Here is a 26,715-nt window from a genome sequence, read left to right as displayed (position 1 = left end):
AAGTCCTTTCCACAGACTACCAATTCTCTAAACAGAAAAAGCAGGAACTATGAAGTCCATCCCCCACCACGAGAGAGAGAAAGAACTGAGGATAAAAGTCTCAATCATTTACAGTAATATCCAGTAAGTCTATCACTGAGCCAGGATCTCAGCCCTGTTCCAAGACTATCCTTACCATCATTTTAGAAATAAATGAGTTAAGTGATATTAAATACCAGGAAGCAGAAATCAATATTAGAATGAATTACTGTAACCACGGAAATAGATTCTAGCATTACCCAAGACCAAAAAAACAAAAACACACCCTTGATAATAAGAAATAACAACCATGTGCAAAGCCCTTCTGAACTCACCTGAGAGAGATGAGCACACTCTCAGTCAGGCCTTGTGTGAAAAGCCTCATCTTTTCCAATAACTAGCTTTCCCAATTGGTTAGGGGTGGCATTTTACTGAAATCCAACTGACTGATCTCCCAAACAGTGCAAACTGGTCTCCCCAAAGGCTTTTTTTTTTTTTTTGGTAAGAAATACAAATGCATTTCTAACAGAATAATTTCCTGCAAGTGCTTAGAGAGCAAATGTACAAAGATTTGTAAAATAACACAGCTGTGTATTAGTAATTTACTACCACCTGAGGTGTACAATTCTTAGCTTAAAGACAATAAGTAAGTAAGATAGCACGTGGTTATACATGTTTACAGCATAAAGTACTTCCAAAGGATTCATCTGAAATCTGCAGGACACAAATGCAGAATTTTTGTGGTGTGAAACACAAATTCAGTACGACTTATTTAAAACACTCCACCTCCTTTTCTAGGATGATCAGAGTAGATCCCACTACATTTAAAAATAAGGGTATAATCAATGCATTAATTTTTTAATCCATTTAAACCCCAATAGAAAAGTTTACTAAGAAATACATACAAGTAATGTACTGATTTTCATCTGTTACGGATGGGTAATTTTTTATAGTAGTAACTTTTGCACATCAGAAAACCATAAGGAACTTGAAATCACACACCTAAGGACCTAAAAACCTAAAACACAGCAAGCAGAGCCAGTGTGGAAGCATTACACCCATGCTGATCATCCCCCGGGTCTGCAGTCACGACCGCGACCTGCACAAACCACGGCAACAAAAAATCCCTGCAATACTCACGGACCCAGCAAAGAGCCAATGAAGATGACAACTTGCACAGCGATGGTGAAGTGCCGGTAGGTTTGCTCCTCGCTGTACTCCCCGTTTTCCAAGGCACCGATCCCGCTGCCGTTCCTCTTGTTCCAGGCGATTTGTGCCGCAGACACGTTCCTGATTTCCACAGCTCTGGTGACAACTTGATAGAGCGCGTGCTCGCTTTGGTTTTTTGAGATCCAGCTTCTGTTGTGCCCCATGGCGAGGTTTCTTTGGTGCTCCTCGCTAGTGATCACGCCTTGCTGACCCCGTGCCCGGCGACGAGGCGAGCGCGCCAGCGAGGAAACGCTCTGGCGAGTAACGCCTGGCGCGCGGAAGCATCTCCTCCGCGTTGGCGCGTCCTGGAAAGCGGGCTTGGCTCCTCATGTTTCTGCCTTGTAAAGCAGCGTACCCAGAACAGAAGGGAAGAAAATAAGGCAGGCTCTTCCTCGCTATGAGTGGCCCCATGCTTCTCACTTCTCAGCGCCACAGCATTTCCTCAGCATGTTTTACTGCAGTGAACAGGAATGAGAAAAAAACGCAGCCCGCACGGTAGTTCATCCTCCTCACCCCACCTGATTATCTCACACACACTACTATACATTAAAATAGGTCAGGAAAACTTAATAAACCGCAAGCTCTGCCCCCCCCCCCTTTCCTCAGCCTTCGCATTAGCTTTTTTCACAACCTGGAGGGAGGAAAAACACCTCTTTCCCAGTGACAAATCTCCCAGAGCTCTCTTTGCTCAATCTGTCCACTTTTCCTATCGTGAAAAACGAATTAATCTCGCGGTTCCTGCTCTCTGTGACATCTGGGGATAAGGAGACCCTCAGAGAGCCGTCAGAGGAGGTAAATGAATGAATGTTCAGCGGCTGCCACAGCACACCAGCTGCTTTCCGGGAAAAATTAACTCGTTTTGCAGTTCCCAGCGAGCGAGCACTCCAGCCGTCACCGAAACGAAAACCCTCCGTGTCATCCTCCGTGGCCTCCCGCGGGTGCCCCCGCGCTAGCTAGCTAGCTAGCCCCAAATCCTGTAATACTGCGCGCTCAGGCACTCGAGTAACGCAGCCGCGCCGCTCCGCTCCGCACCCCGCCGGCTGCCCGCAGGAGGCGGCGGCAGCCCCGGGGCGGCGGGAGCAGACGGGGCGGCGCGGCGCGGGCGGCCCCAAGAGCGGGCGGGGGGGGTGGGCTCCCGCCGCCGCTGCCGCCGGCTCGGGCAGCGACGCCATCACGTGGCCGCCGCGCGCCGGGCAGCCATTTTGGAGAGGAGGTGTCGGGTGGGGCCGGGCGGCGCTGCACTTTGCTTCCTGGAGGAAAGTTTCTGTGGTGACTTCGGCGCAGTCGGAACAGAGCATGACGAGGGGTGGTGCGTTATTCTCACCTTATGCCGACAGCAGAAACATTGTTTAAAAGTAAGATTTTCTAAACTGATACTTTAAAGCACGTCCCATAACTCTGATAATATGTCCAAAGACGTTTCAGACACATACGCATCATTTGTTATTTTTTTCTTTTAATATTGAATTTGCTGGGAAAGCTCCCATATGGGCATACAAAGTTCAGGTTTTAACTGTGCAAAAAGCGTGCAACCATATGATGGCACCCAGCTTAAAGCATGTTCAGCTTTAGTTTTAATGTTTTAGAATGATGGCTCTGTAAAATCAAGCTAAATAGTCTAAGGAATTTTTGTAATGTTTTTAATACATACCCTTCAAATATTCCTGTTAGTTTTTCCACTAAATAGTTTAAATAGGTTAACATAACTAGGCAAAGAGTTACTCAGTTTCTGGTAGCTTTTTTTTGTTTGTTTTTTTGTTACATGGACTAGCACAACCATATATGACACTTGATTTCCCTGGTGTAATTAGACAAGGTAGGCAATCTCAGAGCAGTGCCACAGGCACCACCGTAGCCATTGTCATTTCAATTTCTCCTTGCTAATGCTGTATCTTCCAGAAGTGAATTGAAAGACATCAACTATATTGAAAAATACTCTGCAATGGAGAAAAAGATTCATGAAATGTAAACCCCAAGTTTCTGTTAAAGTTTTCCTAAAGTTTCTTAATTATTGCTGTATCATATCTCCAAATTGGCCAGCTTTGCTGTATCTTTGTGTGGAGGAGAAAATGAGTCCAGCGTCTAGAAACTTTTTATTTCTTGTGTTTCTTTAACATAGAAAGACTATTTATGCAAATTGATGGATGAGCATACTCAGCTGCACCAGTGGTTCAAATACAGCAGCTCTTCTTAAGAAGGTGCAAGAAACTTTCTAGTGAACAAATACAGTGGTCCAGGTCAGATTTGACTACAAAAGGAGATCTGTTTTGCTGTTAGATAAATGCTACGCAGTTTTTCTCATGCAGTTCAAGCAAAAAAAGATCACAGAAAAATGCTATTGCTAAAGGCAGGTTCCAGACCTGACAGGAAACCAAACAGTGAGCAGTATCAGAACAGTGATAGATTTTAAGATTTGGTTTTGGTACATACTCATGACACTATGAAACTACTAGTTATAAATAAGTTATAATCTCAGCTGGGATCATAAGAACCTACTTTAAGTTAAATGGAAAGATAAACTTGTAACAAATTCACAATATCAGAAGGATGAATTGAGGACTATAGAAACTATCCTGTAGAGTAGATCCATCCTTAAGCGGTCTGTTTATAACCAAAAAGTCTGTACTCAGAGGTCAGGGAGTAAAGTGATACTTGCCAAAAGTCCATTAAGATAAACCTTGTGAAAAATTAAGGGAAACCAAAAAAGGTTCTTTATGCAGTTAAAAATATGAAAAATTGAGTCCATTATGCTGCAACAGTAGAGATTTTAAATAATGTAAGTATGGCTCTAAAACTGTATTTTACTTGTTTTCAATTAAGCTGATGGTATTTGATCTTTGGGAAAAGACAATATAGCTCATGGGAATCCTGGTATGAAAATGACTAGGTACAAGGCAAAAGCAAAGCTCAAAGATTCAGGCCATTCAGTTTCAGTGGACTGCATAATTTCTCCCCTAGATTTCCTAAAAAATGAAACCACATGAGCAGAGTTTATGGCTGCAGAGTTACAAGCTATGGACTACCATACTGTTAATTTTCCTTTGCCTTGGGATTACAAACTTAGTAGGATAAGCATATATGTATGTATTTATTTGGGGGATTTTTGTTAAGATCACAAAATTTAAAAAGGCTACATCATCTTCTAACAATCCTTCAGTTCAGTAGTTCCCACAGGAAGGGAATGAAGAAAAGCACATTTACTTTTCTGTTCGCCATTGGTTCCCTGGGGATTAGTTGCCTCTCTGGTAGACAGGTTGCTCATGCTCAAGGACTGACAGGTTGCCCAGGGGCAGGGGTCTCACTTTGTGTTTGGAGTTCAGCCAGCCAGAAGGTCAGGGCTGCTCACTCTCCACCGCCTAATAACAGCCAAAGCAACCTTCAGGGGAAACATTTTTTTCATTTTCCACGTTTTTTTCCCCTTTGCAAATCTTTCTCAAGGTCTATAAAAATAACTGCTAGTATTTGGTGCATATCTGTGTATTTATGGGTGCAGGGGGAGGCAAGGCTGCTTGGGCCTGCGAAGCTGTGCGGGCCGCGGGTCTGGGCGAGGCGGGTGGCAACGCGGCGCAGCTCCCGCCAGGGCGACCGGGACCAGCCCTTGCCGGGGGCCGGCGGAGCCCCGGGGCCGCCCGCGGCAGCGGCGCGGCCGGGTCCCGCGGCTCCTCCTCCGCGGGGGCGGCGCCGGGGCGCTGCGGGGAGCGGACGCTGCTGGGCCGCGCCGCGCAGCTTCCACGGTGGCAGCGCCGCGGGGCCGCTCGCGATGGCTGCCGCGCGCCCGCGCAGCTGACATGGCCCGGAGGAGCGGGGCGCAGCAGCTGCCGGCGGAGGCAGCCGCGGAGCCGCCGGAGAGCTACCAGCTGCGGCAGGAGAACGAGCTCCAGGTGCTGGAGTCCATCTACGGGCGGGACTTCCAGGATCTGCGGCGAAACCAGGCCTGGAAGGTAGCGAGCGCGGCCCCGGCCGCGGCGGCGAGCTGCGGGGGTGCCGGGTCCCCGGCCGCCCCTGCCGCGCTCTGCTCCGGCGCGGGGAGCCCCGTGCCCGCCCCTGGGGCGGCGGGGCGGGCGCGCTGTCCGCCGCGGGCTGCTGCGCCCGGGGCAGCTGGACGCGCGGGGGCCCCGCGGCGCCGCCCCGCTCACTCGGCCTCTGCGGCCGCTGCTGCTCGGCCGACCCCGTTGCACATGGAAATGAGTTTCGTGCAGAATGTTTGCCCATCTGTGGGGCGTAATAAATGTGGTTTTTCGGGCGTATTGCTGGTCTCCTTGCTTGCAATAGGCTGGGCTCCCCTTTCTCCGTCCCTCCCCGGTGAACGGAAAATAGAAAGTGGGAGGCAGAGCAGGTCTCTATTTGTGCATCAGAGGGATGGTTCCCTCCTTGGCTCCTTTCGGGCGGACGGCAGGAGCGAGCAAAACGTGCCTAGGGAGCATCCTTAGCGCTTTCTTGCTGGCATCAAGTCCTTTTATTTCTCGCCTGACATGTCTTGTCTCTTACGATTTGCCTATTGCCCTCCACCTCTTTGGTAGTCAGCTATGTAACTGGCTTCCTTTGTAATTATCTTCTAGGCTGATACGTTCTTTCTATAATTAATGCTGTGCGTATGACTTGCCTTTTAATTAATTGTCAGATATATTTTTTAAATTTCCTCTTAATTCATTCCTTAACCAACTAATTGCATACCTGCTTAAATAATTCATGTCATCAACATACGTGTTGCTGAGGTTTTTGCATATTTATTCCATGCTAAGCTTTACTCAGTCTATGTCTGTTTCCATGAGAACTTAATACATTAACTTTAATTTTTACATTTTTTTCTTTAATTACAACTAATTAATGCCTAGGTCTACTACTCATTACTCTTTTCTACTTCTCTTTCATGTGCACAATGTTTTCTTGAGAATTTTTTCCAAGTGGCACTGTCTTGTACCTGGAGGTACTGGTCACTCATTTCAATTCCTTCAGTTCACAGTTACTGTCATCTCTGTTCTTTACCTTCTTTTTTTGTCTTTAATTTCTAAAAAGTATCACAGATGCTATTGTCTTTCTGCCATAAACCTGAAATTAAAATTCTCCCAGAAACCTGTGATTTTTTTTGGGGGGGGGATGGAATGTGATGCTAAGGCTATTAGTAACTCTCTAGGTTATCAGAAGTGTTGCTGATCTCACAGACTGTTAAATTCATTTTCCCTGTCTGAATTGCAAAGGAAAAGTAGAGGCAATCCTGACCATCTTTAACCTATTGCCATTTTTTGTAATTCCATGTGATCTTATTTCCCTATATGTTTGTCATGTTATTAAGGTGTCTTTTGTCTCTGTTTCTTTTCAGAAAATTAAACTTCCTATTAAAAAAAAAAAGTATGGGATGTCTCTACGCACATGTTTTACTTTATTTTGAACAGTTAATTTGATCAGTAGAGGGAAGGACAGTAATTCACAAAATTCTGTTTTGTGCCAAAAAAAAAAATATAAACACACACAAAAAATTACTGTCCATCTATTTGGCCACATAAGGTGTATATAGTAGATGTGATGCTAGGGCCTGTTCCCATGTCAGAAAAGAAAATACCGACTGATATTTGTTAGAGATCTAAAACAAACAAAAAAGAAACAGCTTTATTTATATAATTAATGTTTTAATTTGTGGTATTCCATAAATAACCTGTCACATTTATTTGTTTCTTTTCCTGCTAAACAGAATAGGAGGGTCTTACTATAAAACTATTACTATTTTTGCTTGGTCTGATTCATCTTTCTGATAACTGTAACCAGACTTACCGGAAGGAGTTCCAAAAATACGCAGGATAAACTGGGATAATCAGTGAACCAGTTCACTTTATCATTGAGCAATGTCAATACCATTAATACATATTTTTTTCATAGTTTGAATGGATGGTCTAGCCTGAATTCTGACATAATGTAGGTCATGAAAGTTGTGTGCAATAATTCCTGCTTTAGTAAAAAGTACTAATAAATCAAAATCTTTGGTTTCCATTTTAGGTAAAACAACCTCCTGAAATTAATTTAGTTCTACGTCCTCAGGGATTGACTGGTGATAATGAAGTATATGCCAAAGTTGATTTGTGGGTCAAATGTCCACATACTTACCCTGATACGTGAGTGAACATTAAAATGTAATCTTTTTTTCTGAATATTTTTCTTTGTTTTCCATAGTAAAGTGTAAGCTGAAAAACATGTAGTTTTATTCACTGCTGTTATTCTTGCTTTCTGCATGTCAGTACTAAGCCTGTAGTATTTTAAAGCAGGTGAATGTAAAACTGTGCCCCTGAATTGGATGTGGTCCCTTGAGCGATGGAGAGTAATAGGGATGCCTCTGTGAGTAGAAGACTTGAGGCCCCGATTTTTAGCTTGAGGATACATAAGCATAGGTATACCTGTTAGCATCTTAGTGCCCTTTTTGAACTTTTTCAACTCATGACCTGTTCTGCTGAATTGGGGCCTGAATCTTTATTTAAAAAATAGTCTGTTGTGCTAGTTGTATCTGCTGTTCCTGTTTTCTGCTGAGTTAGCCTTTTGGAAGACTAATTGCTGTTTTCCATCCAGAACGTAAAAAGGCTTGCAGGTGATCAGGACCTTCCTTGTTTTGGGTTGGAGAGTAATTCTGGGGGTAAATGTTGCTCTGGGAGCACAGATCAAAATGATGAATTCAGTCCTTCTGTCGCTGGTTGTGTCCACAGCATAACTCCCGATAGCCCATCCATTTGTGCAATGACCTGAATGGTGTAGAAGGGAAGCATTATTCCTGACCAAGTGATAACTCAGTTATACCCTGCAACACAGGGCGTAGCAACCACTGTAATTTTTTATTTAAGGTAGCGTTGTTGCAGATGTTCTACTTATTCCTATAAACATTTTTTTCTTTTGTTATTTATTGCAGCATGTTTCTTTAAGTTTGTGTCACCTGTATAGTGGTAATAAATAAATTTTAAACACTTAAATGTTATAATATTTTATAATATTTTTAAAGGACTGTTACATAGATTACTAGTTGAGAGCTGAGTTATAAGAGATTGCAGGGTTTCCTTGGTAGTCCTTCTGTTGGGTATAGCTAACAAGCAGTCTCCAGCCAGAAAATTTAGCGTTAGTGATTATAAAATAGTATTTCTGGTTTTATGTACTGCTTATTTGAGCATTGACTGATTTCCAAGTCACTGTAAACTCCCTTCCATTTCCCTCACCCATTAAATCTTTTATCAACCTTTTGTGTCTTACACAGTTGCTTTTTACAATCAGTTCTTTTAATGAGACATTTTTTCTGTTCTGTTGCTTGTATTGTTTTCTTTCTTCCCCCAGTGTCCCTGAAATACAACTGAAAAATTCAAAAGGCTTGTCAAATGAGAAAATAAGTGAATTAAAATCCAGACTAGCAGAATTGGCAAGACAGCGCTGTGGAGAGGTAAGAGTTTTTCACTTCCCTGAGAAGTGAACTTGGGTCCTAAATAGTTCTATTTGCATATCTTTGCAAATAGAAAAATACCCCTAAAATAAGGAGATGAGAAAGGGAGTTTGTTTGTTTGTTTGTTTGTTTGTTTGAGAGAGGATGCCTGAACTTGGCTTTCTTTCAGTAATTTTCACCATCTTTGCTGCCGTAGTCAGTGATTTTTTCATGTCACAGTTCATTAATAAATGGTTCTGACAAAGACATACTGAAATATGGTAAATTCTCCTAATAAGTAACAAAATCAGCAGTCACACACTGACCCTGCTGTATTGCTTTTTGAAGTTGAGTGTCAGTTACTAAACTGTGATCTACTCGTGCTTTGAACTGTATTGAACTCTGGGTGTCATTCATGTTTGTCTTCTTTCAGGTGATGATATTTGAACTTGCAGACCACATTCAGTCATTTCTCAGTGAGTATAATAAACCACCTTCCAAGTCCTTTCATGAAGAAATGCTAAAAAATCATCAAAAGGAACAAGAAAGACTGGCCCAGGAGGAACTGCGTAGGGTACAAGAAGTTAAGAGAAGAGAGGAGCAGGAGGTAAGAGAAATTAAAGTGTGAATAACCCTGTATTCTTAAAATAACATAAACAATCGTGATTTTGTAAATCATGCCTTCATATAATACCTTATTAGCAATAAATCGGTATTTTAGTAAATTATCAGCCTGTCAGACCTGTCATTCTCAGTTGATCAATAAATACCATATGAACTATCTGCTGCTGTTTTTGTGACATGTTTTACTGGTGTACTTTTTACCCTCAGAAGCCTGAAACAAACTTAAATGTTGATTGTTAACCCTATGAAAACTATTCATAAAGAGGACCTTATATACATGTATGACCAAAGTGCATTCCATCTTAATCTAGAAAGTAATAGCCAAATAGATATGTAATCGTACCTCCCTTCACTGTAGGGTGACTGAAATCTTCTCTATGACAGAGTTCTTCAGAGCTTGATAGATTTAATCTAAACAGGCATCTTCATGGACCTAGATACTGTTCTTCACTGCAATTAAGGAGATTCATCTAAATCCCAGAGACTTGTGGTGTAGAAAGAGAGTCTCCACACAGTGGGAGCATGGGCAGTATAACTATGTTTTCTTTTTTTAGAACATTCTAGCTTATTTCTCAATATCTTTTTTGTTTGTGAAACACAAAGAGTAAGATTAGCAGTTGCATTGTATATACTGTTGCATGTCTAATAGCACTGAAATTCATTTCAGCAACGTGAAATCCTTGATGAGATTCAGAGAAGGGAAGAAGAGAAAAGAGAAGAAAGAAAAAAGAAAGAGATTGCCAAACAGGTATTCTTTTTAAGCAGGAGTGCAAAACCATTGCAATAATTTTTTTTTTTCCTCAGTACTATAATACATGCATATAAAAATTGGGGAAAATTACACAACTAAATTGTTCTGGACACCTTTTCTCATCCAATGCTTTTAATAGCTCTAGATTTAAAAAGTGTTGTTTCTTCTTGATTATATGTGAGTTATTTCTGAAAGAAAATCAACTGTAGGGCAAATTAATATATTGGCGTCTTTTCAGTGTACTGAGATGGATATTTTCAAACAGACATTGAATAAAGCTGTTGCTGTGTTTCCAGTTTATTGTAAAGCATCCTTATGTTCTTGCACATATACCATGCTGAAATACACTTCTCGAATCTCAGTGCTTCTTCCTCACCCTCGTATGCATCTTTGTTATGAGAACTATTATTTCTGTTTTCTGGGTGACTTTATATGATAGTTGAAGTGTTATCCATGTATATTGAGGATAGGAGTAGCTTATTTACTTATTCAGTGTTTTTCCTGATTCATAGGAACGTCTGGAAATAGCTTCTCTGACAAGTCAAGAGAACTGTCACAGGAGAGAGACTACAGGGTATAGAGTTGTTCCCAGTTTAAATGGGAGCTGTTTGGAACATGGAGGGAACAATAAACACCGTCCAAATTCAGCTGGACGTTCCAAGTACGTATGTCAGTTTGGATGTTGATTTTTTCTTTGACAAGCATTAGATTTTAAAGTGAAATTTGAAGGCAAGAAAGTAACATACTGTATTCCTAAACTGTTCATTTTTTAATTTTTTTTCCCTCTATCTTCAATTGGCACAGTATGACAAATTCATGTGGCAGGGTAAATTGGAAAATTTTCTTTCCAATTGGGAGAGACAGATGAGCCCTCAGTTTAACTTTGAAAGTATTTGCCAATCACTGGAAAATGTATTCAGGGTTTACTTAATTTCTTAAAAGTATGTGATGATGTTGACAATTCCAGATAAAATTCATTTTATTTCCACTGATGAAGATTTTAGAATAACACAATAAATTGGAGCTTATGCTTGTCTCAAAGATCTCCTGTAAAGATATAGTGGTGTAACATTCCCTTTCAGAGAATCGGCTTATGCTGATCACATATACAAAGCCAATTCTTAGAGTTACTACAGAGTCCTTTTGCTGATACATAACTCATCTAAGTTAGGATTTCTGATGGTGTAGGTAGACACTAACGAGCTTTTGAATGTTTTATTTTCAGTTTCTAAGCACCTGTGGAGTATCTTTGGATGTAAAACAATTAGAAAACTGCCATCTAGTTCATGGTACTGTTTTGCTGACTGTCTTAAATTCTATTTGTCCCTGCTTTATAAGGTTGTTTTTCAAGATTAGAAGCAAAGACCACTACTTAGCCACAAGGAAAAGGCTGGAAAAGAAATTGTTTTAGCCAACTATGTGCTCTGTTTTGTACCTGTCTCTGGATTTCGATGTGTAGCATATGGAAGTGAAGATTTAAAGCATTATTCCAGAAAGACACTTCTTTGAAATATACCATGTAGCTAAGTAATTACTTGTTTCAGCAGCTGTGATTACCATGGCTGACAATTACTTCTGATTATTTTAGATGTTAATCATTTCATTTATAAAATATATTTGAATTTAGAAAGCCAGATGCGTTCTTTGTAGAATTTTCTTTATACAGCACTTGTCAGAAGTTCCAGAGTGGCATCTCTTTTGTATGTAGGTTTTTTCCTTTTTATTTTTTGAATAAATTCAATATTTTGAAAGAGCTTCTACATAACCCTTTGTGTACTCATGTGATCTCTACACATGATTGCATTTATGTGGGGAGTACACTGTGTAATGGAGGTGTGCTTATTAATTCTGAAGTAGATTATACCCAGAAGTGATGGAGGTTGATTTGGGTTAGTGGCCTGGCGTTCTTTCTAATCTCATGTGCAGCTTTGTACACGTGCGTGTGCATGTGAGCAGAAACACCCCGGTCATACTTGCTTTGAAACTGTTTTCTAAGTGCTAAGTACAATGTAGTAAAAAGTATTATGTAAGATTATTTTGAAATATGCAATTGAATAGAGCAGTCTCTGTTAGAAATTCTCATTCATATTTCTATTAATGCTACAGATAACAGCTGAAATTTGTTAAAAGGTTTAGCTTAGATTAAAAACTCATCTAATGCCTCCTTTCATGCAACTCAGACAGAGAAATCAAGTTGGACTATTTCGTTGGCAGAAGCTTTTGCATTTGAGTTTCCAAAACTGCAGGCCCAGTAGAATTTAAAAAAAATTGTTTTCTGTTTTCTTTAGGAAATATACAGCTTTCTATAATTATTTAGGTTTGGAACCTACCTTTTCTTTTAGTTTAAACAAAATTTTCATTTTCTTGAAGAATGAATTTAAAGGTGTAAAGGAGGCAAATGGAAAACCCATATTAAGTCAGGAAAAATAATTAAGTTGAAGCTGGAATTAACTTTAAAAATTACATATATTTACTTTTTTGTAATGTTTTGAAAGATAATGCAAATCAAGTGAAATTTATTTATTTTTCAGAGCAGTAGTATGTTTACCTTTTTTATTTTTATTTATTTATTTATTCTTAATTGGAAGTGTCATCCCGAGCTGCAGAAGTATTAAGGCTTGGATTCAACTTCTTGCTGAGAAGACTTTAAATGCAGACTCCCAGTGCAATATGTTGTTGTCACTACAATGCTAGATTCCTAATCAGACCTGCATGTTTGCACTAGCTCAGTATCTTTGAAATTAGTGGATTTATCATTTGATGAAGAGGTCTTTGAAAGCTAATCCTATTGCCAAATTGATATTTTTGGTTAATGCAACAAGATTATCTTTTTGAGTCTGGGAAAAATGTTGTTCTGCTCACATTGCAGACGGGAATGCCATCTTTCTATTGGCAATAATGAAGAGTCCCCTGGAAATTATGAAGTTTTGAACTTTAGTACTAGTGGTGCTGGACAACTTATTGTCCATAAAGGAAAATGTATAGGTAAGCAGAATAAAAATTGCAGCTTGAAATACTGTGGGTTTTTTGTCTTGTTTGTTTGGGGGGGGGGGTTGTAGTACTAACATAAATGCACATCCATTGTCTTATCCATGGAGGCAAGTGGCGCTTCGGGAAATTTAAACAATGTAAAGAGGTACAAAGCAGCAAGGATGGAGAGAAGATTGTTGTGGAACATGAAATGTCCCAGTCAAGAGTGGGAGGGAGTAATGTGTTATTTTGTGACAAATATTTTTTTCTTTTCTTAGTACTATTTTAAGTAAAAATTTGCTTTAACTGAATGACAATACCCAGAAAACCTTCTCAACATTTTATATTCTATACATAACTAAAATAATCCTGAGAATCATTTGCTTTTAAATTTAAATAGCTGGCTTGTCAGATACACATGGCTACCAGGCAAGAATGATTTAGCTGTCAGTAAGGTATGTGAAACCAGTGATAAGCACAGGGTTAGAAACCACCATTGTTGCTGATAGCAATGAAATTAAAGCGGCAGTTGTAGAGAAAACTAAAGTATAGACGGGGGTAGGAGACTTTCAGAGCTAATTAGGAACTAAAAGGTCTCCCTTGAAATGCCCATATGAATGGACCATCAAATGTTTTCCTTGTTCTTTTTCAACATAGGACTTCCTCAGTGGAGGGATGAGCAGTCTGGAAGTCTCTGGAGCAAAGAGAATTTTATTATTTTGCAGTTTGAGGAAGATCAGTTATACTACTATGCGTAGAGTTCGGCATTTTCTCAACAGGAAAAGTGTTAGTTATTGAAACCTGAAATTCTTTAAAATGTATATCAATTTATGACAATACGCTATTGTTTTCAGGATTTTCATTTGACTACTGCTAGTATTTTGTTTATATAGCATTCAATTTTGTCAGAGCTGATGTTTTGCAGACCACAATTATGGATGTAGGTTTGAGTTTATAGAATTGTAGAAAACAGGCTTACTGGTGTTTCTTCAGTGTTTGCAGGAGCTTTGTTAAGCCCTTAGAGGGAAGGGGAACACAGCTTCTTTTGTTTCTCTTATGTATAGGCAAGGATGAACAGCTTGGTAAATCGGTTTACAATGCCTTGGAAATTCGCAGTGGAGAATTTGTGTTAGTATATGAGTGGATTCTGCAATGGCAGAAAAAAATGGGAAAATTTCTTACTACGCATGAAATAGAAAAGATTGAGAAGTGTAAGAAACAGGTAATACATCTTTTTTGTATATTTTTTAAGGTTTAGGGGGTTTCCTGTGCTTTTCTTGGGGCTGTTAATATGTATTGAACTTGGGAGGATGGTGATGAACCTGAAAATGCTAGTGTTTACAGTACTTCTGCCACAGAGGAAGATGGATGTGTCGGAGTGTTCAGGGGTTCGTTTACAAGAATATAAATACAAGAAAGTATATTTGTAAGCATGCATAAATAAATTAAGTAATAAAATAATAAATAAAATTCTGAAGAAAGAGGAAATCAAGCTTATCCAGCAGAAGCAAAAGTTCTTGCCACATGTCTATAATGTCTCCTCTTCAAGTAAGAGTGAGAATGTCACATATTCTAGATATATTTTGTATATGTTATATATTTTAGTAATGGCATGTTCATGAAACTTGACACCTAACATGTTATGTTGTGTTTCTCTAACAGCTTCAGGGTGCAGAAACAGAGTTCAGCTCACTGACAAAGCTAAGTCACCCAAACATAGTACATTATATATGTATGAACCTTAAAGAGAGGGATGATTCAATTGTGGTGGACATCTTAGTGGAGCACATAAGTGAATGCAGCCTTTCTACGTACTTATGCAAAGAGACTCCAGTTCCCATTGATCAGTTACGCCATTATGTGACCCAGATTTTGTCAGCTCTTGACTACTTGCACAATAATTCAGTGGTGCACAAAGTTCTTTGTGCTTCCAGTATTTTGGTAGATGCTGAAGGAAACATCAAGGTGACAGACTACAGCATTTCCAAGCGCTTAGCTGACATCTGCAAAGCAGGTGTTTTTGAACAAACCAAAGTTCATTTTAGTGAGGATGCTCTTCCCAACAAACCTGGAAAAAAGGGAGATGTATGGAGTCTGGGCTTGCTTCTGCTTTCTCTCAGCCAGGGGCAAGTAACCAGGGAATATCCAGTTGCTGTTCCTGGCAATTTACCTGCTGACTTCCAAGACTTTCTGGAAAAGTACGTGTTTGTTGTGTTCCTATATCTTTTCCCCTTGATTTCTAAAAGAAAAGACTTTCTTGAACAGTTTTTCAAAAGAACACCTAAATCCCCCTATGTCAGTAGTCATAGTTTTTAGAGGAGAGGTGCTCACGCCAGGCTCGGGCTGCTAACCTGGTGTTCAGGAGAACAGGTCTGGTGCTCTCTTCTGCTCTGCCCTGCCACCGACTTTCTGTATCACTATGGACAAGTCATTTAGTCTTACTTTGCCTCTGATTCCCGTCTGAATGATGAAGGTGATAATTTCTTAAACATAAGAAGTATTTTCAATATTTAGGCCTGATTTGGAATAGCTCTTTGAAAAGTTCTCTTCTTGGTTTTCTAACAGATGTGTTTGCTTGGAAGATAAGGAAAGATGGAATCCTCAGCAGTTGTTACAACATAGTTTTATAAACCCTCCACGAGTGAAAATACCTATAGCAGAAGAAAATGCAGATGGTAAGGAACTCTGTTCTTTCTGTATTCTAAGTGGCCTTACATAGGTAAGATGCCTACAGTTGCAGAAGATTTGAACTGTGCTAGAGCATCACAAGACTGTTTGTGCAAGTGCTTTACATTAACTAACCTAGAAGTTACAGACCATATAACCTTCAAGTTCCTTGACTTGCTGAGGTGGACTGACTGCCATTGTATCATCCGTAGAGGAAGCTGATGTTTTAATTAAGCCTATAAATTCATCCACTTCTTGCACAGTGTGAATGTCAGCCTTAACTTCTCCTTGGGTAGTTTCTGTTCCAGTGAGACTTCTTCCCTCATTATGTTCCTATTAGAATCAGTTCCTTTGCCCAGTATGACATGTTAGTAATTAAAAGCTGTTTTAAGGTTTATGTTTGTACCTGGTCTTAACTCTACCCAACAGAGCACTTCTATATTTTAGGTTTTATTTGCCCTTGAAGTTTTTTAGGGTTTGCCTTCTTCATGATGCTTATTTAACATTGCCTTGTACTTCCTGTCCACCCCCCATACTGCCAGTGGTGGTAATTTTGATGTCCTGGTTTCAGATTCAGCAGAAATAGATTGCATTGAGACAGTTGTACCCAGCAGTCAGATCTCCAGTGCTTCATTCTTCACAGAAACACAGAGGCAATTTTCACGTTACTACAATGAGTTTGAAGAATTAAAATTACTTGGTAAAGGGGCTTTTGGAGCTGTCATTAAGGTATGGTAAAAAAAATTAATTCCCACAATATAAAATCCTTTTTTGGAGATGCATTTGTTTTCTCTGAAGCAAAACAATACATTCAATGTTTGCTTGGCTTCATTTATTATATTCTAGTTCTCTGTGCCTGTATTGTGCTTTGTATCTGGAATAGGCTGAAATGTTTTGTGAGAGGTTTCTGGTAATCTCCGGAGAGGCCTGTCAGTACAGGGAAGCTTGTATTTGAATTGCAGTCATTTCCTAGGTGGAAGGAAAACTTCCCTCTTCAATGAAATCATTCTACCATGTTCTGCTGGCTCCTCTTGCTAAGACATTTATAAGCATTTGACTTCAGATTTATTTGAATTTTGCAGGTGCAAAATAAGCTTGATGGCTGCTGTTATGCTGTGAAACGTATCCGCATAAACCCTGCCAGCAAGCAATTTCGGAGGATTAAAGGGGAAGTAACATTACTTTCCCGCTTGAACCATGAGAATATTGTGAGGTATTACAATGCTTGGATAGAAAAACATGAAAGTCCCGTTCACAGTGTGTCATCATCTGAAACTACTGAAGAGAAAAGAGTGTCCACCAAGGCAGACCTTTTCATCCTTCCCAATGAGGAGACAAATCATGTGGAAGCCAATGCTCCTCCTCCAGTTTTGACAAGTTCAGTTGAGTGGAGTACTTCATGTGAAAGATCCTCCAGCAACAAGTTCAGTGGAGCTGATCAAGAGTCCAGTGATGACGATGATGATGGTGACGGGGTGTTCTCACATTCATTTCTGTAAGTAAGCTTCAGTGTTGGCACCAGAGGGAACAGCAGCACAGTTGGTTATTCCAAGTTTGTGTCTTTTATCATTCTCACTTGTTTTGTTGGAGAACATTCACTGCATTTTCGTTTTGTCCTCGGTACAGGAATATTGTATTTGCCTGTAGTCAGGTAACCAGGGGGAGGTGTGTGTATGTAGGGGGCATTTGTCATTAAAAACTGCCAGTGTGAGGGGAAAACTTTGTTTTAGACTTCTAGAAGTTTTGTATCTTTTATTTCAGAATGCATGGCTGCTTAGTTCTGCTGTGCTGGAAGTAAACGTTTAAATAAACAATAACAGAGAAATATTAAAAATCCTGCAAAATACCTTACTTTTCCTTTCTTTTTTATTTTGTTTTTTTATTAACATATTTCATATCTGCCTTTGTGTATGGTGTGGTTCTTTTGCTTGCGGTGTTTTTTAAGCACTGGATTGTAGTAAACATATCTTGATTTCACTTATTGAATACAGAAATTAAATCATACTGCTGCAAATATGTTTTCTCTTTAAGAAACAGAGCTGTCGGAGGAAAAGTTTTGCTTTGTTTAGGTTTGCAAACAAGATACTTTTTTTTTTTTTTAAGTGTAAGTCTTGAATAGGAGCTTAGATTTTCTTTTTTCAGTAAATCATCTTCAGGTTTCCCTGTTAATATTTCCTGGTAATATTTATTTAAGGAATACCAAAACTTTTGTGTTTTCTTTTTAAACAGGCCGACCACAGATTCTGAAAGCGAAATAATTTTTGATAATGAGGATGAAAACAGTAAAGATCATCCTCCAGTAAGTATATAGTTAAGGCTGTTGAAAATGTAAAGATAATAAAACAGTCTTTGATAAACAAACAGGTCATTTCAGAGGTTTGTTTGACTTTTTGATGCAAGTATAGAGTAACCATTTAGGGCTATGTTCCATCAGGGCAAATATCATGCCACCGGGTGAACTGCATACCATAAAATTAAAGTCCGATACAGCTAATCTGGACTCTGTTCCTCATGGTGTTAGTTGAGCTAAATGTGAATCCCATTTTATAGTCATGAGCCTGGTTCTTGCAAGTTTAAGACTTCAGGATGTATGTGATTTATCAATTTACCATGTAGATTGCCTTACATCATCTGGAAGTTGAATTTCTGCTCTGCTTGTAGGTGGTATAAACCAACACGTTTGCTCATACTGGCCACTTTCTCAAAGTAGTGACAATACATGTTGTTAGCAGTCAAAAAGAGAAGGGAAGTCAAAATGTGTGAGTTTTAGTTGTTTTTAAGATTTTTTGCATCACACTGCTTGCTGGGAAAAGTCAGCGTACTGTATCTCTGGAAAGCTGATGCAGTTTTCTACAGCATATAGAATCTATCTTTGTCAGTCCTGATGGTTTATAAGATGCTCATCTTAATGCTTGATCTCCTTCCTCTTTCTGTTGAAATGTATGTTGGCGTGACAAAGCTTTCAATATCTAATTTGATCAGATGGCAGAAACAAAATCTAGGGCAGTATGTTTCACTGGAGAGGAAGAGAAAGGATTTATATTCTATATCTAAGTTGAAATTTTTGCATTATTACTTTACTAAGTATGTTGTATATATTTTATTTTCCCCCAAAATTTTTTTTTTGTGATACACTCTGAGATTTAGATTTCATTCAGAGCTTCTGCAGTGTTCTTCTTCCAGTGTCTAGTTATAGCAAATTGTTATTTATAAATACTTTGGAAGTGAGAGTTGGGTCATGTCTGTTTTTAGAGCAGATCTAGAAGCAGTGATGTTACAAAAATGTCAATATATTGCTTTACTGTTATTAAAAGGCAGCCATAGAAGGTTAGTTCACATGAATGTGTTCCAGCCATTAAAAAATAATAGTATGCATAAAAAAAACCTTGGACTGCTTCCTGTAGCTAACTGTTCTGTTGCTTTCACTGTGATAAAGGATGAAGAATGCAATGAACAGAATAGCCATGGAGAAGAAGACAAGCCACCAATGATTCAGACAGTACATTATCTATATATCCAGGTTAGGCTGCTCATGATTTCAGAGAAGACAGTGCTGTTTTTTCCAACCTGCAGAGATTAATTGCTTTTTTTGATGAGAAAATTAATGCCATTTTTAAAAGTGCAAAATGAAACTGAAGTTCAGTGTTCTTTTTGCAACAGAATAGTTTTTTGAAAGGTTTTGCTGGTGATGGTCTGTATCCTTTCTGTGAGGAAGGAAGCTGCTGCGGCACACAGGGGTCCGTACACCTTCGTGGGCTTCCACAGCAGTGGCTTGCGGCAACATACTAGAGAGAGCAATGGTTTGTAGTGCCATCGTGTGTGACAGGATTGCTTTTGTTTCCTGTGGACCAACCAAATTTGGCAACCCCTGGCTAACCTTAGAATGAACAAACATACCTCCTTGAGTCCCTGGCTTCCAGAGCACTGAACCTGAAAAACCCAGCTTTATTACAGCAGCTGAAGATAAGCAATGATTTCCAGTGCTGTTGAATGCAATGTATTTTTCTGCTTCCTATCTTTCTGTACTGTACTTGTTCTTTGCTTAGAATACCCCCCTGCCCATTTACACTGTAACTAGTATTCTTGAGTTTGGTTATGAAATTAATTTCCAGTGAGGGGTTGAAATGTACTGTGTTAACTTCCAGAGGTGCAGTTACATTTCATAGATGTGTTACATTTTCATAGATGTGAAAATGTCCACATTCTTTTCAAGTGTATTTCTTTTTTTTTTTTAACAGGAAATACGGTAGTTTGTAATGCTATTATACAGCAATAGACACAAACCAAAGTTCCTGAAGGTTTAAAACTTCAGGCTTTACTACTTAGACCATCTTCCTTCTTTTGGGAGCTAGACTATTTCTGGGAGAAGTATATTAGCACATCTATCTGTTCTGTGGTGGTGTGCAATTTTTTATAAAGCACTTAGTGCTAGTCCTTGTCTGGAAGGAAGATGCGACTAGGTGGAACTAGATCACAATAAGCTTGTTTGCCTGTGTTAGGCATATCCATAATAGAAGCTGTTCAGGGACCAAGTAAAATACAGCCAGAGATGCTTTAAAAGCTGGTTTAAACATACATTATGGCTAGACTGGGTTCATCTTGTTTTTAACATTTATGTTGGAGAATATACTGCTTTATAAGCTAATACAGTCATTCCAGAAAATGGGGTAATACCCATGAGTAAGTGCATGCTTTTCTTTTTAGCTAAAACACATCTCTTGGAACATTCCAGACAACTGAATGTTTTGGTGATATTGGTTGCTCCTGAACTGTGTATTAAAAGAACCAAGCATTAATGTGCTCACACGTATAAGTTTCTAATAGTCTTTTTTTTATTGCTTTTTCTTCTGCTCTGTCCCTTTCCATGCACAACTGAAGATGGAGTACTGTGAAAAGAGCACGTTAAGGGATACTATTGACCAAGGCTTATATGAAGACACTAGTCGGCTTTGGAGGCTTTTCCGAGAAATTTTAGATGGGTTGGCTTATATTCATGAAAAGGTTAGTAAATATGACGGTTATGATCTGTCCATAATATATATGTCATGCCTTCTTCTGTATGGATTTCTTCTTGTTCTGCTCGTTTTTGAGTATTTGATTATATAACTATATATATTAGCAAGGTTTGTTCCTTACCTAGTCCATTATAAATCTGTTATAGGGTTTTAGAATATAATATCATGAACTTGAATTTGATAATGAATCACTTTAGATTTTTTCCTTATGTCACAAAAATTTGCCTTGCTTAAAAAATGTTGTGTTAGGTATTTTTTACCACTGAAAACTGTTTCTAGCTTCTGGGCTACAAACTACAGTCTTGCTTTAAAACTAATCATCAGTGACTTAATGCAGTAGTTTTCCACTGCATATAGAATAACAATTAAGTATCTAATACAGTTTTTCAGTCTGTTATAAAGAGAGTTTTGTTTTGCATTGTGTTTGTTATGCCTCATATTCTGTGGGTCTTTTTTTTTTTTCTTCCGCTACTATAACAGGGAATGATTCACAGAGACTTGAAACCTGTGAACATTTTTTTAGATTCTGATGATCATGTGAAAATTGGTGATTTTGGTTTAGCCACAGATCATCCAGCAAATACGGTAAGTACATCTAAAAGTGAATGAAAAACCCCTCAAATTTAGTGTTGTAATAACATGAAAGATTAAAATAAAAGATAATGTTCATCAGACTTTATATAGTGAATGCCATAATTTTTTTTTATATTTCTAAGGTTCTAGAAAACCTTGTATTGCCAACCAAAACAGCAGGAAAAGCCAACAGAAACTTTTCAAGCGCCATTTACAAAATAGCCCTTTTTTTTTTCCCCTGATTTCAGGCTGTCTCTAAACAAGAAGAAAATCACTCAGATAATTGTGCTAAGTCTGACGCATCAGGTTAGTATATATAGAAGCTTGTTCTAACTAATTTTAAGCAGTCTTATGTCAGACAATCTTGTGTACTCTGTTAAAGAGAAAATTTCCATTCATCTTCGAAAATAAAAAGCTGGTTCCTTGAGGTTCTCTTTCTCTTTTTTTTTTTTTCTGGGAGGATGTGGTATCATCACTCCTATTTTACTGAAGAAAAAAACCCAATTTCTTGGTAGATATGTTGCATATAATCTGGCTGTCTTGATGGTTATGCCTAAAAATGAATTTGCTTCTACTGTTAGCTTTCTGCCACAGATTGGTGCTTTTCCCACGATGAGATGTAGAGGATCTGTGTGTGGCTCTTCTGCCTGAATTTCTGTTCTCTTGTCTGTACAGGGCAATTTCAAGACTTCAGGGCTTTTTGTTTCTTGTTTTTTGATACCCTCTATAACAGGCTAAATTTTGTGTTTTGAGAAAAATGATAATATATTGTATGTCTTAAGGTGAGTGTAGTGGAAGTGAAATCTAGTGTCATTGTGTGCTGACTGACTAAAATTCTATAAAATTATAGAAACAGATACTTGACATGCAAAGGTAAGAACTGTGTGTTCGGCGAACTGTTGAGGAATACCTGGGTATCTCTCACTACAGACTGCATTACCACCTGTAAGGAATGAGGACAAAAGATACTGGGTGTTCCTGACTGATGCTGTTTCTCTGCTGCTTTCTTGAAACTAATACTCTTGTTTCTTGCCATTTAGGTAGTTTGACAGGGATGGTTGGTACTGCACTGTATGTCAGTCCAGAGGTCCAAGGAAACACTAAATCTACATATAATCAGGTATGATTAAGTAGACTTAATAAAAAGGCAGTATGGATTCTAGGGTACAAGCTACAACTCAAGCCACTCATGCTCAAAAAAGATGAATTCAGAGTAGAGCAGGAATGTGGTGTGACTTCTGAGATGAGCAAGGGAATGAGAAATATTCCTTTAAGAGGATACTGAGGGTAGAAGGATGTAGGCAAGACAGTTTATCTGCCTGTGCTGTGACCATGGCGAAGTACAAGCCACTTGGAGTTGAGAGCAGATAATCATGGAGGACCTTTGTAAACGAACAGGGTGGAATCTTACAGTCTTTTGAGGACTAAAGGCAAAATGTCATCATCAGAAGTATATATTGCTCTCCTGCATTGCCAGTCTGATATTGGGGGATTCGGAAGTGGGGGTGCATTTTTTTCTTAAAGCGAATCCTGTTTATGTGCAGAGACAAGATAAATTTCCAAGCAAGAATGTTTTCAAAGTGAAATGGAGTGTTTTATTTCATGGCAGTGCTGCAGGATGGAAGGCACTGCAGATTATCAGACCTTAATGGATTGTGTCATTTAACAAAAATTATTAAAAAACCACAACCTCTCAGGCTTTAATATAGTGTGAAATTTAACCAAAGCATTATTCTTTTTCTGCTGTCATCTTCTGGCAGAAAATTCACAGGTATTGCATTCAGGTTTCCATTTTTCCTTCCTTAGAAAGTGGACCTTTTCAGTCTGGGGATAATATTCTTTGAAATGTCTTACCATCCCATGAGTACTGCATCAGAAAGAATCTTTGTTCTTGGTCAACTAAGACTAGTAAGTATGCAGAGAGAGTGATTGTGTGCATCAAACAGTTTATTAAGAGCAGGAAAAGTATGCAAAACTTAGCAAAAATTTTTCCATAGGAAGATCTTTAAAAAAAAAAAAAAAAGTTTATAAATTGTGTAATAAAAAAGAAAGAGTAAAATTAGAGCTGCTGGTGACATCCCCTTAATGCATTGTGTATTTCCTAATGATATTACCACCAGTCAGTGTTTGCCTCATTGTCAGTGAAATTTAATTTTTATAGTGCAAAACATTAGAGGTGTGAACTTTAGATAAAGAGATTGTGGGTTTAGTACACCTGGATTCAGACCCTGTGGGTCTTGATCAGAAACAAGTTGGTAGACTATAATTGTACTTGGTAAATGTCTTTGAGCATGGATTGTTTCTTACTTAATTTTACAAAACTTCATAAAAGCATTTCAGCGACATTTTTCTTGCTGTTAGCTCTTCAAAATAAATTTGCCATGTGGGTATTGTTTTTCCTGTGGGCAATAAAAATACCTAGTCTCACTGCTTAAAAATGTAGGACTTAAAAATAAGACTAGCCTGCACAAGCTGGACTGCCTGTTCTAATTCAAACATATTTCTTCTTTTATAGCCCACTATTGTATTTCCAAAAGACTTCGACGAAGTCAAGCATGCAAAGCAGGTAATTTTGAAGTCATTTTAACTATTAGGTATTCGCTGTCAAGAACCATTAATTATTATTTTTCCCCACTTAATTTTAAATTAGCAATCTCTGCCAAGTTACTATTACATGACATTAGAACAAAGTTAAAAAAAAACCATGAAATCTCAAAGAGTAAAGTAAGTAAAGTTGCCACTGAAATATACTTACCCATGAAGTTCCATGAGCAGAGTCATAATGAAACACAACGTTCACTGGCATAGCTTTTAAGTTCTAAGGGTCAGTTCTGACTCTCAGGTCAGATAAATTGCAGCTATGTTATTTAGCTCTTGCTTTAATCTTTTGAAAGTGGTCTGTGTCACAGAACAGAAAGAATGTATGCAAGTTAAAATGACTACTCTGAGTTTGGAAACAGCTGCCAAGAGGTATTCTGGCAATTAGGACAGCCAGAACTCAATGGATTTGATTTTTTTTTTTTTCTTTTTTTAATCTCATTTTATTCAGTCAGGCCTCCATGGCTCAGGAATGAAGTGATACAGAACACTATAATCTCTTCGGACCATCTAGAGAAATTTTTTTCTTATACAAGTGGACTCTCTTGTTGACCACTGACATCAGCTTTTTTCTGTTTTGCCTGTGGAACAGCAATCTGGTTCTTGTTAGTATCATAAAATGTTTCCATCTTGTACAGTTTACCAAAATATGTCTAATTCATGTTTGAATACTTGTCAAATGGAACTTTTACCAGCCAGGAAAATTCCCACTTCTTTAATGTATATAACTCATAAATCTTTGTTGTTATGCATATGATTGTCTTCTCTTCTCTTTGTTAATAAAGAGATGGCAGAACTGGCATAATAGAACAACAGAAAGACACTACGTATTTTATGTCACCCCAAGAGACTCGACTAGATAAACAAATTTCTAATAATGTCTGTGTTTTAGTAATTTTTATTCAGATAATATCACAATAAAAGATATTTAGAATTTAATAAGAAAAGAATATCATCCCCAGAGATACAAATACTGCTTTTTTTTCTCCTGTAGTCGCATAATTTTATTAATGTAATGTGACTAAGAATGTTGTTGTAAATCCTGCTAGCATTAAAAAAAACTATAAAATTTTGATTTAACTTGTAGAGATTGGTTATTACATGGCTCTTGAACCATGATCCTGCTGCACGACCAACCGCTGTGGAGCTGTTAAAAAGTGAACATCTTCCACCACCACAAATGGAGGAGTCCGAACTTCATGAAGTACTTCACCATACCTTAGCCAACGTGGACGGAAAGGCCTACCGGACTATGATGAGTCAGATATTTTCGCAGCGCATATCTCCAGCTATAGACTATACCTATGACAGTGATATGCTGAAGGTTTGTTGCTGTTGAGGAGATTTTTCTTTTTCTTTTTTTTTTTTTTAACTGTTTTGGATTTTGAAAAATATTTATGAGTAAACTCCAATCATGTTTTCTATAATTGCATTACCTATAAGATTAATCTTACAAATCAGTTGCCATTTAAAGCCACAAATCTGAACTATGTGCTCTTGAATACCCACTTCCCATTTGAACCTTACATTCTTCAGTGAAGAAGTAAGCAATGTTTGATTGTAGCAGCAAAAGCTCCAAACTTATATGCACATGATTACTTTTCTACTCTTAATCTCTATCAAATTAATGGTACTTGCATCTGATTGCAGGCATAATGTTTTGGCTTTGACTAGTTTCTGCCTTTTAAACGGTGGCAATTAAAATAATCCTTCTTTATTTCTAAACTCTTAAAACTTTCTAAATCTAAAAATACAAGGTAGCATAGTACAATAATGCTTTGTATAACTGTAATTATTGTTTATTATGAGAGCATTGCAACTTATTATAGTGGGAGAAGATAGCAGAATGCGTATTACCTATATCACATAGGATGTTCATGGCATATGAATTACTTATGTACTTTTTATTTGTGATGGTTTCAGGGTAGTTTTTCTGTTTGGGCAGCCAAGATACAGCAGCATGTATGTGAGACTGTCAGCCGGATTTTTAAAAGACACGGTGGGTTTATTTACAAAAGTTGTTCACTTCCTTTTTCATGGTTGAATGAATTTAAGGGAATGGAATGGTTTTACCACTATCACGTGAGCTGCAAAGTATGTTGAACAATAGTTGCATATCATTTGAGGTTTAAAATTGTGTTTTGCTGTTATTTTCATTTCTTAGTAATAGCTGTCAACTTCAAACCCGAATGATTTAAATTCTCCATAGAAAGAACAGGGAAAATCTTAATATGATGTCTTTTGAATGTATTTGGTTGTTCTGATTAGCTTGTAGGAAATGCATAAAATCCAGATATGAATGTAAGGACAGCTCTACAGTGAGAGACCAGACATCCATCTAGCACAGTAACTTCCCTCTGACCGTAGCCAGAATGTGGTGGCCTAAGAAAGAGTGTAGAAAAAAGAGAGGAAGTGTATATGGGTGGTTTCACTGATACTGCTCTTAACGCTCTTCAGGAACTTCCTGAGCCATAGCTGGTGTCAGGATGTTTAATAGCCTGTGATGTTTTTTCTTTCCATGACTTTATCTAATTGTTAGTATTTGCTTAAAATTAGTTTTTAAGAACACATTGACCCATTTGAAATGCTTTAAATCACATTGCTTTATAGTGGTTTATTAAATTACTTTCTGCAAAAAAAATTTAAAATAGAAATGGGCAGATTTCCTAATATATCATAATCTGATTAAGCATGATCAGGCTTTGGCAGTACAAAAGAATGAAAAACTGGGAAATATAAAACCAAACAAGAAGAAGCTACTTTTTTTTTCTCTCTTTATTTAAAACTTGTCAAACTTTGGAAAGCATTTGTCAGTCTGCAGTTTAGAAGAGATTGAAACGTTTTCACTCAGCTTCTTTTTTGGAAGAAGACTGGGGTTTTGTGGAATTTTTTTCCCATTAAAT

General features: G+C 38.3%; 2 protein-coding genes across 13 annotated transcripts in view; one reads left to right on the top strand and one right to left on the bottom strand.

Annotated features, from left to right (window-relative positions):
- The window catches only part of GPR176 (G protein-coupled receptor 176), a 52,579-nt gene extending 50,787 nt beyond the window's left edge, over positions 1-1,792 (bottom strand). For both annotated transcript variants that reach the window (XM_013940423.2, XM_067296625.1), the window contains exon 1: positions 1,163-1,792. In XM_013940423.2, the coding sequence (XP_013795877.1) occupies positions 1,163-1,391 (229 nt within the window). In that variant the 5' untranslated portion in view covers positions 1,392-1,792. The remainder of the gene's footprint in view (positions 1-1,162) is intronic.
- Positions 1,793-2,467: 675 nt separating this feature from the next.
- The window catches only part of EIF2AK4 (eukaryotic translation initiation factor 2 alpha kinase 4), a 40,611-nt gene continuing 16,363 nt past the window's right edge, over positions 2,468-26,715 (top strand). For 3 of the 11 annotated variants that reach the window (XR_010884164.1, XR_010884163.1, XR_010884165.1), the window contains exons 1-22: positions 4,959-5,168; positions 7,219-7,334; positions 8,533-8,635; positions 9,048-9,221; positions 9,906-9,986; positions 10,502-10,650; positions 12,859-12,974; positions 14,024-14,181; positions 14,622-15,157; positions 15,525-15,634; positions 16,198-16,355; positions 16,709-17,121; positions 17,856-17,925; positions 19,063-19,146; positions 20,505-20,627; positions 21,122-21,226; positions 21,463-21,520; positions 22,255-22,334; positions 23,021-23,122; positions 23,730-23,780; positions 24,900-25,136; positions 25,736-25,811. Coding sequence is in view for 8 of the 11 variants with exons in the window: in XM_067296621.1 (XP_067152722.1) it covers positions 5,016-5,168; positions 7,219-7,334; positions 8,533-8,635; positions 9,048-9,221; positions 9,906-9,986; positions 10,502-10,650; positions 12,859-12,974; positions 14,024-14,181; positions 14,622-15,157; positions 15,525-15,634; positions 16,198-16,355; positions 16,709-17,121; positions 17,856-17,925; positions 19,063-19,146; positions 20,505-20,627; positions 21,122-21,226; positions 21,463-21,520; positions 22,255-22,334; positions 23,021-23,122; positions 23,730-23,780; positions 24,900-25,136; positions 25,736-25,811 (3,253 nt within the window). In the remaining 3 variants the exon portion in view is untranslated. Of the gene's footprint in view, positions 2,583-4,949; positions 5,169-7,218; positions 7,335-8,532; positions 8,636-9,047; positions 9,222-9,905; positions 9,987-10,501; positions 10,651-12,858; positions 12,975-14,023; positions 14,182-14,621; positions 15,158-15,524; positions 15,635-16,197; positions 16,356-16,708; positions 17,122-17,855; positions 17,926-19,062; positions 19,147-20,504; positions 20,628-21,121; positions 21,227-21,462; positions 21,521-22,254; positions 22,335-23,020; positions 23,123-23,729; positions 23,781-24,899; positions 25,137-25,735; positions 25,812-26,715 lie in introns of those variants that run through there. The other 8 variants (XM_067296620.1, XM_067296619.1, XM_067296616.1 and 5 more) reach the window with 5 other exon arrangements.

This window comes from Apteryx mantelli, chromosome 4, assembly GCF_036417845.1.
Source record: "Apteryx mantelli isolate bAptMan1 chromosome 4, bAptMan1.hap1, whole genome shotgun sequence".
Classification (NCBI taxonomy): domain Eukaryota; kingdom Metazoa; phylum Chordata; class Aves; order Apterygiformes; family Apterygidae; genus Apteryx; species Apteryx mantelli.
The sequence above is the reverse complement of the archived record's forward strand: the minus strand, read 5'-3'. Positions and strand labels throughout refer to the sequence as shown.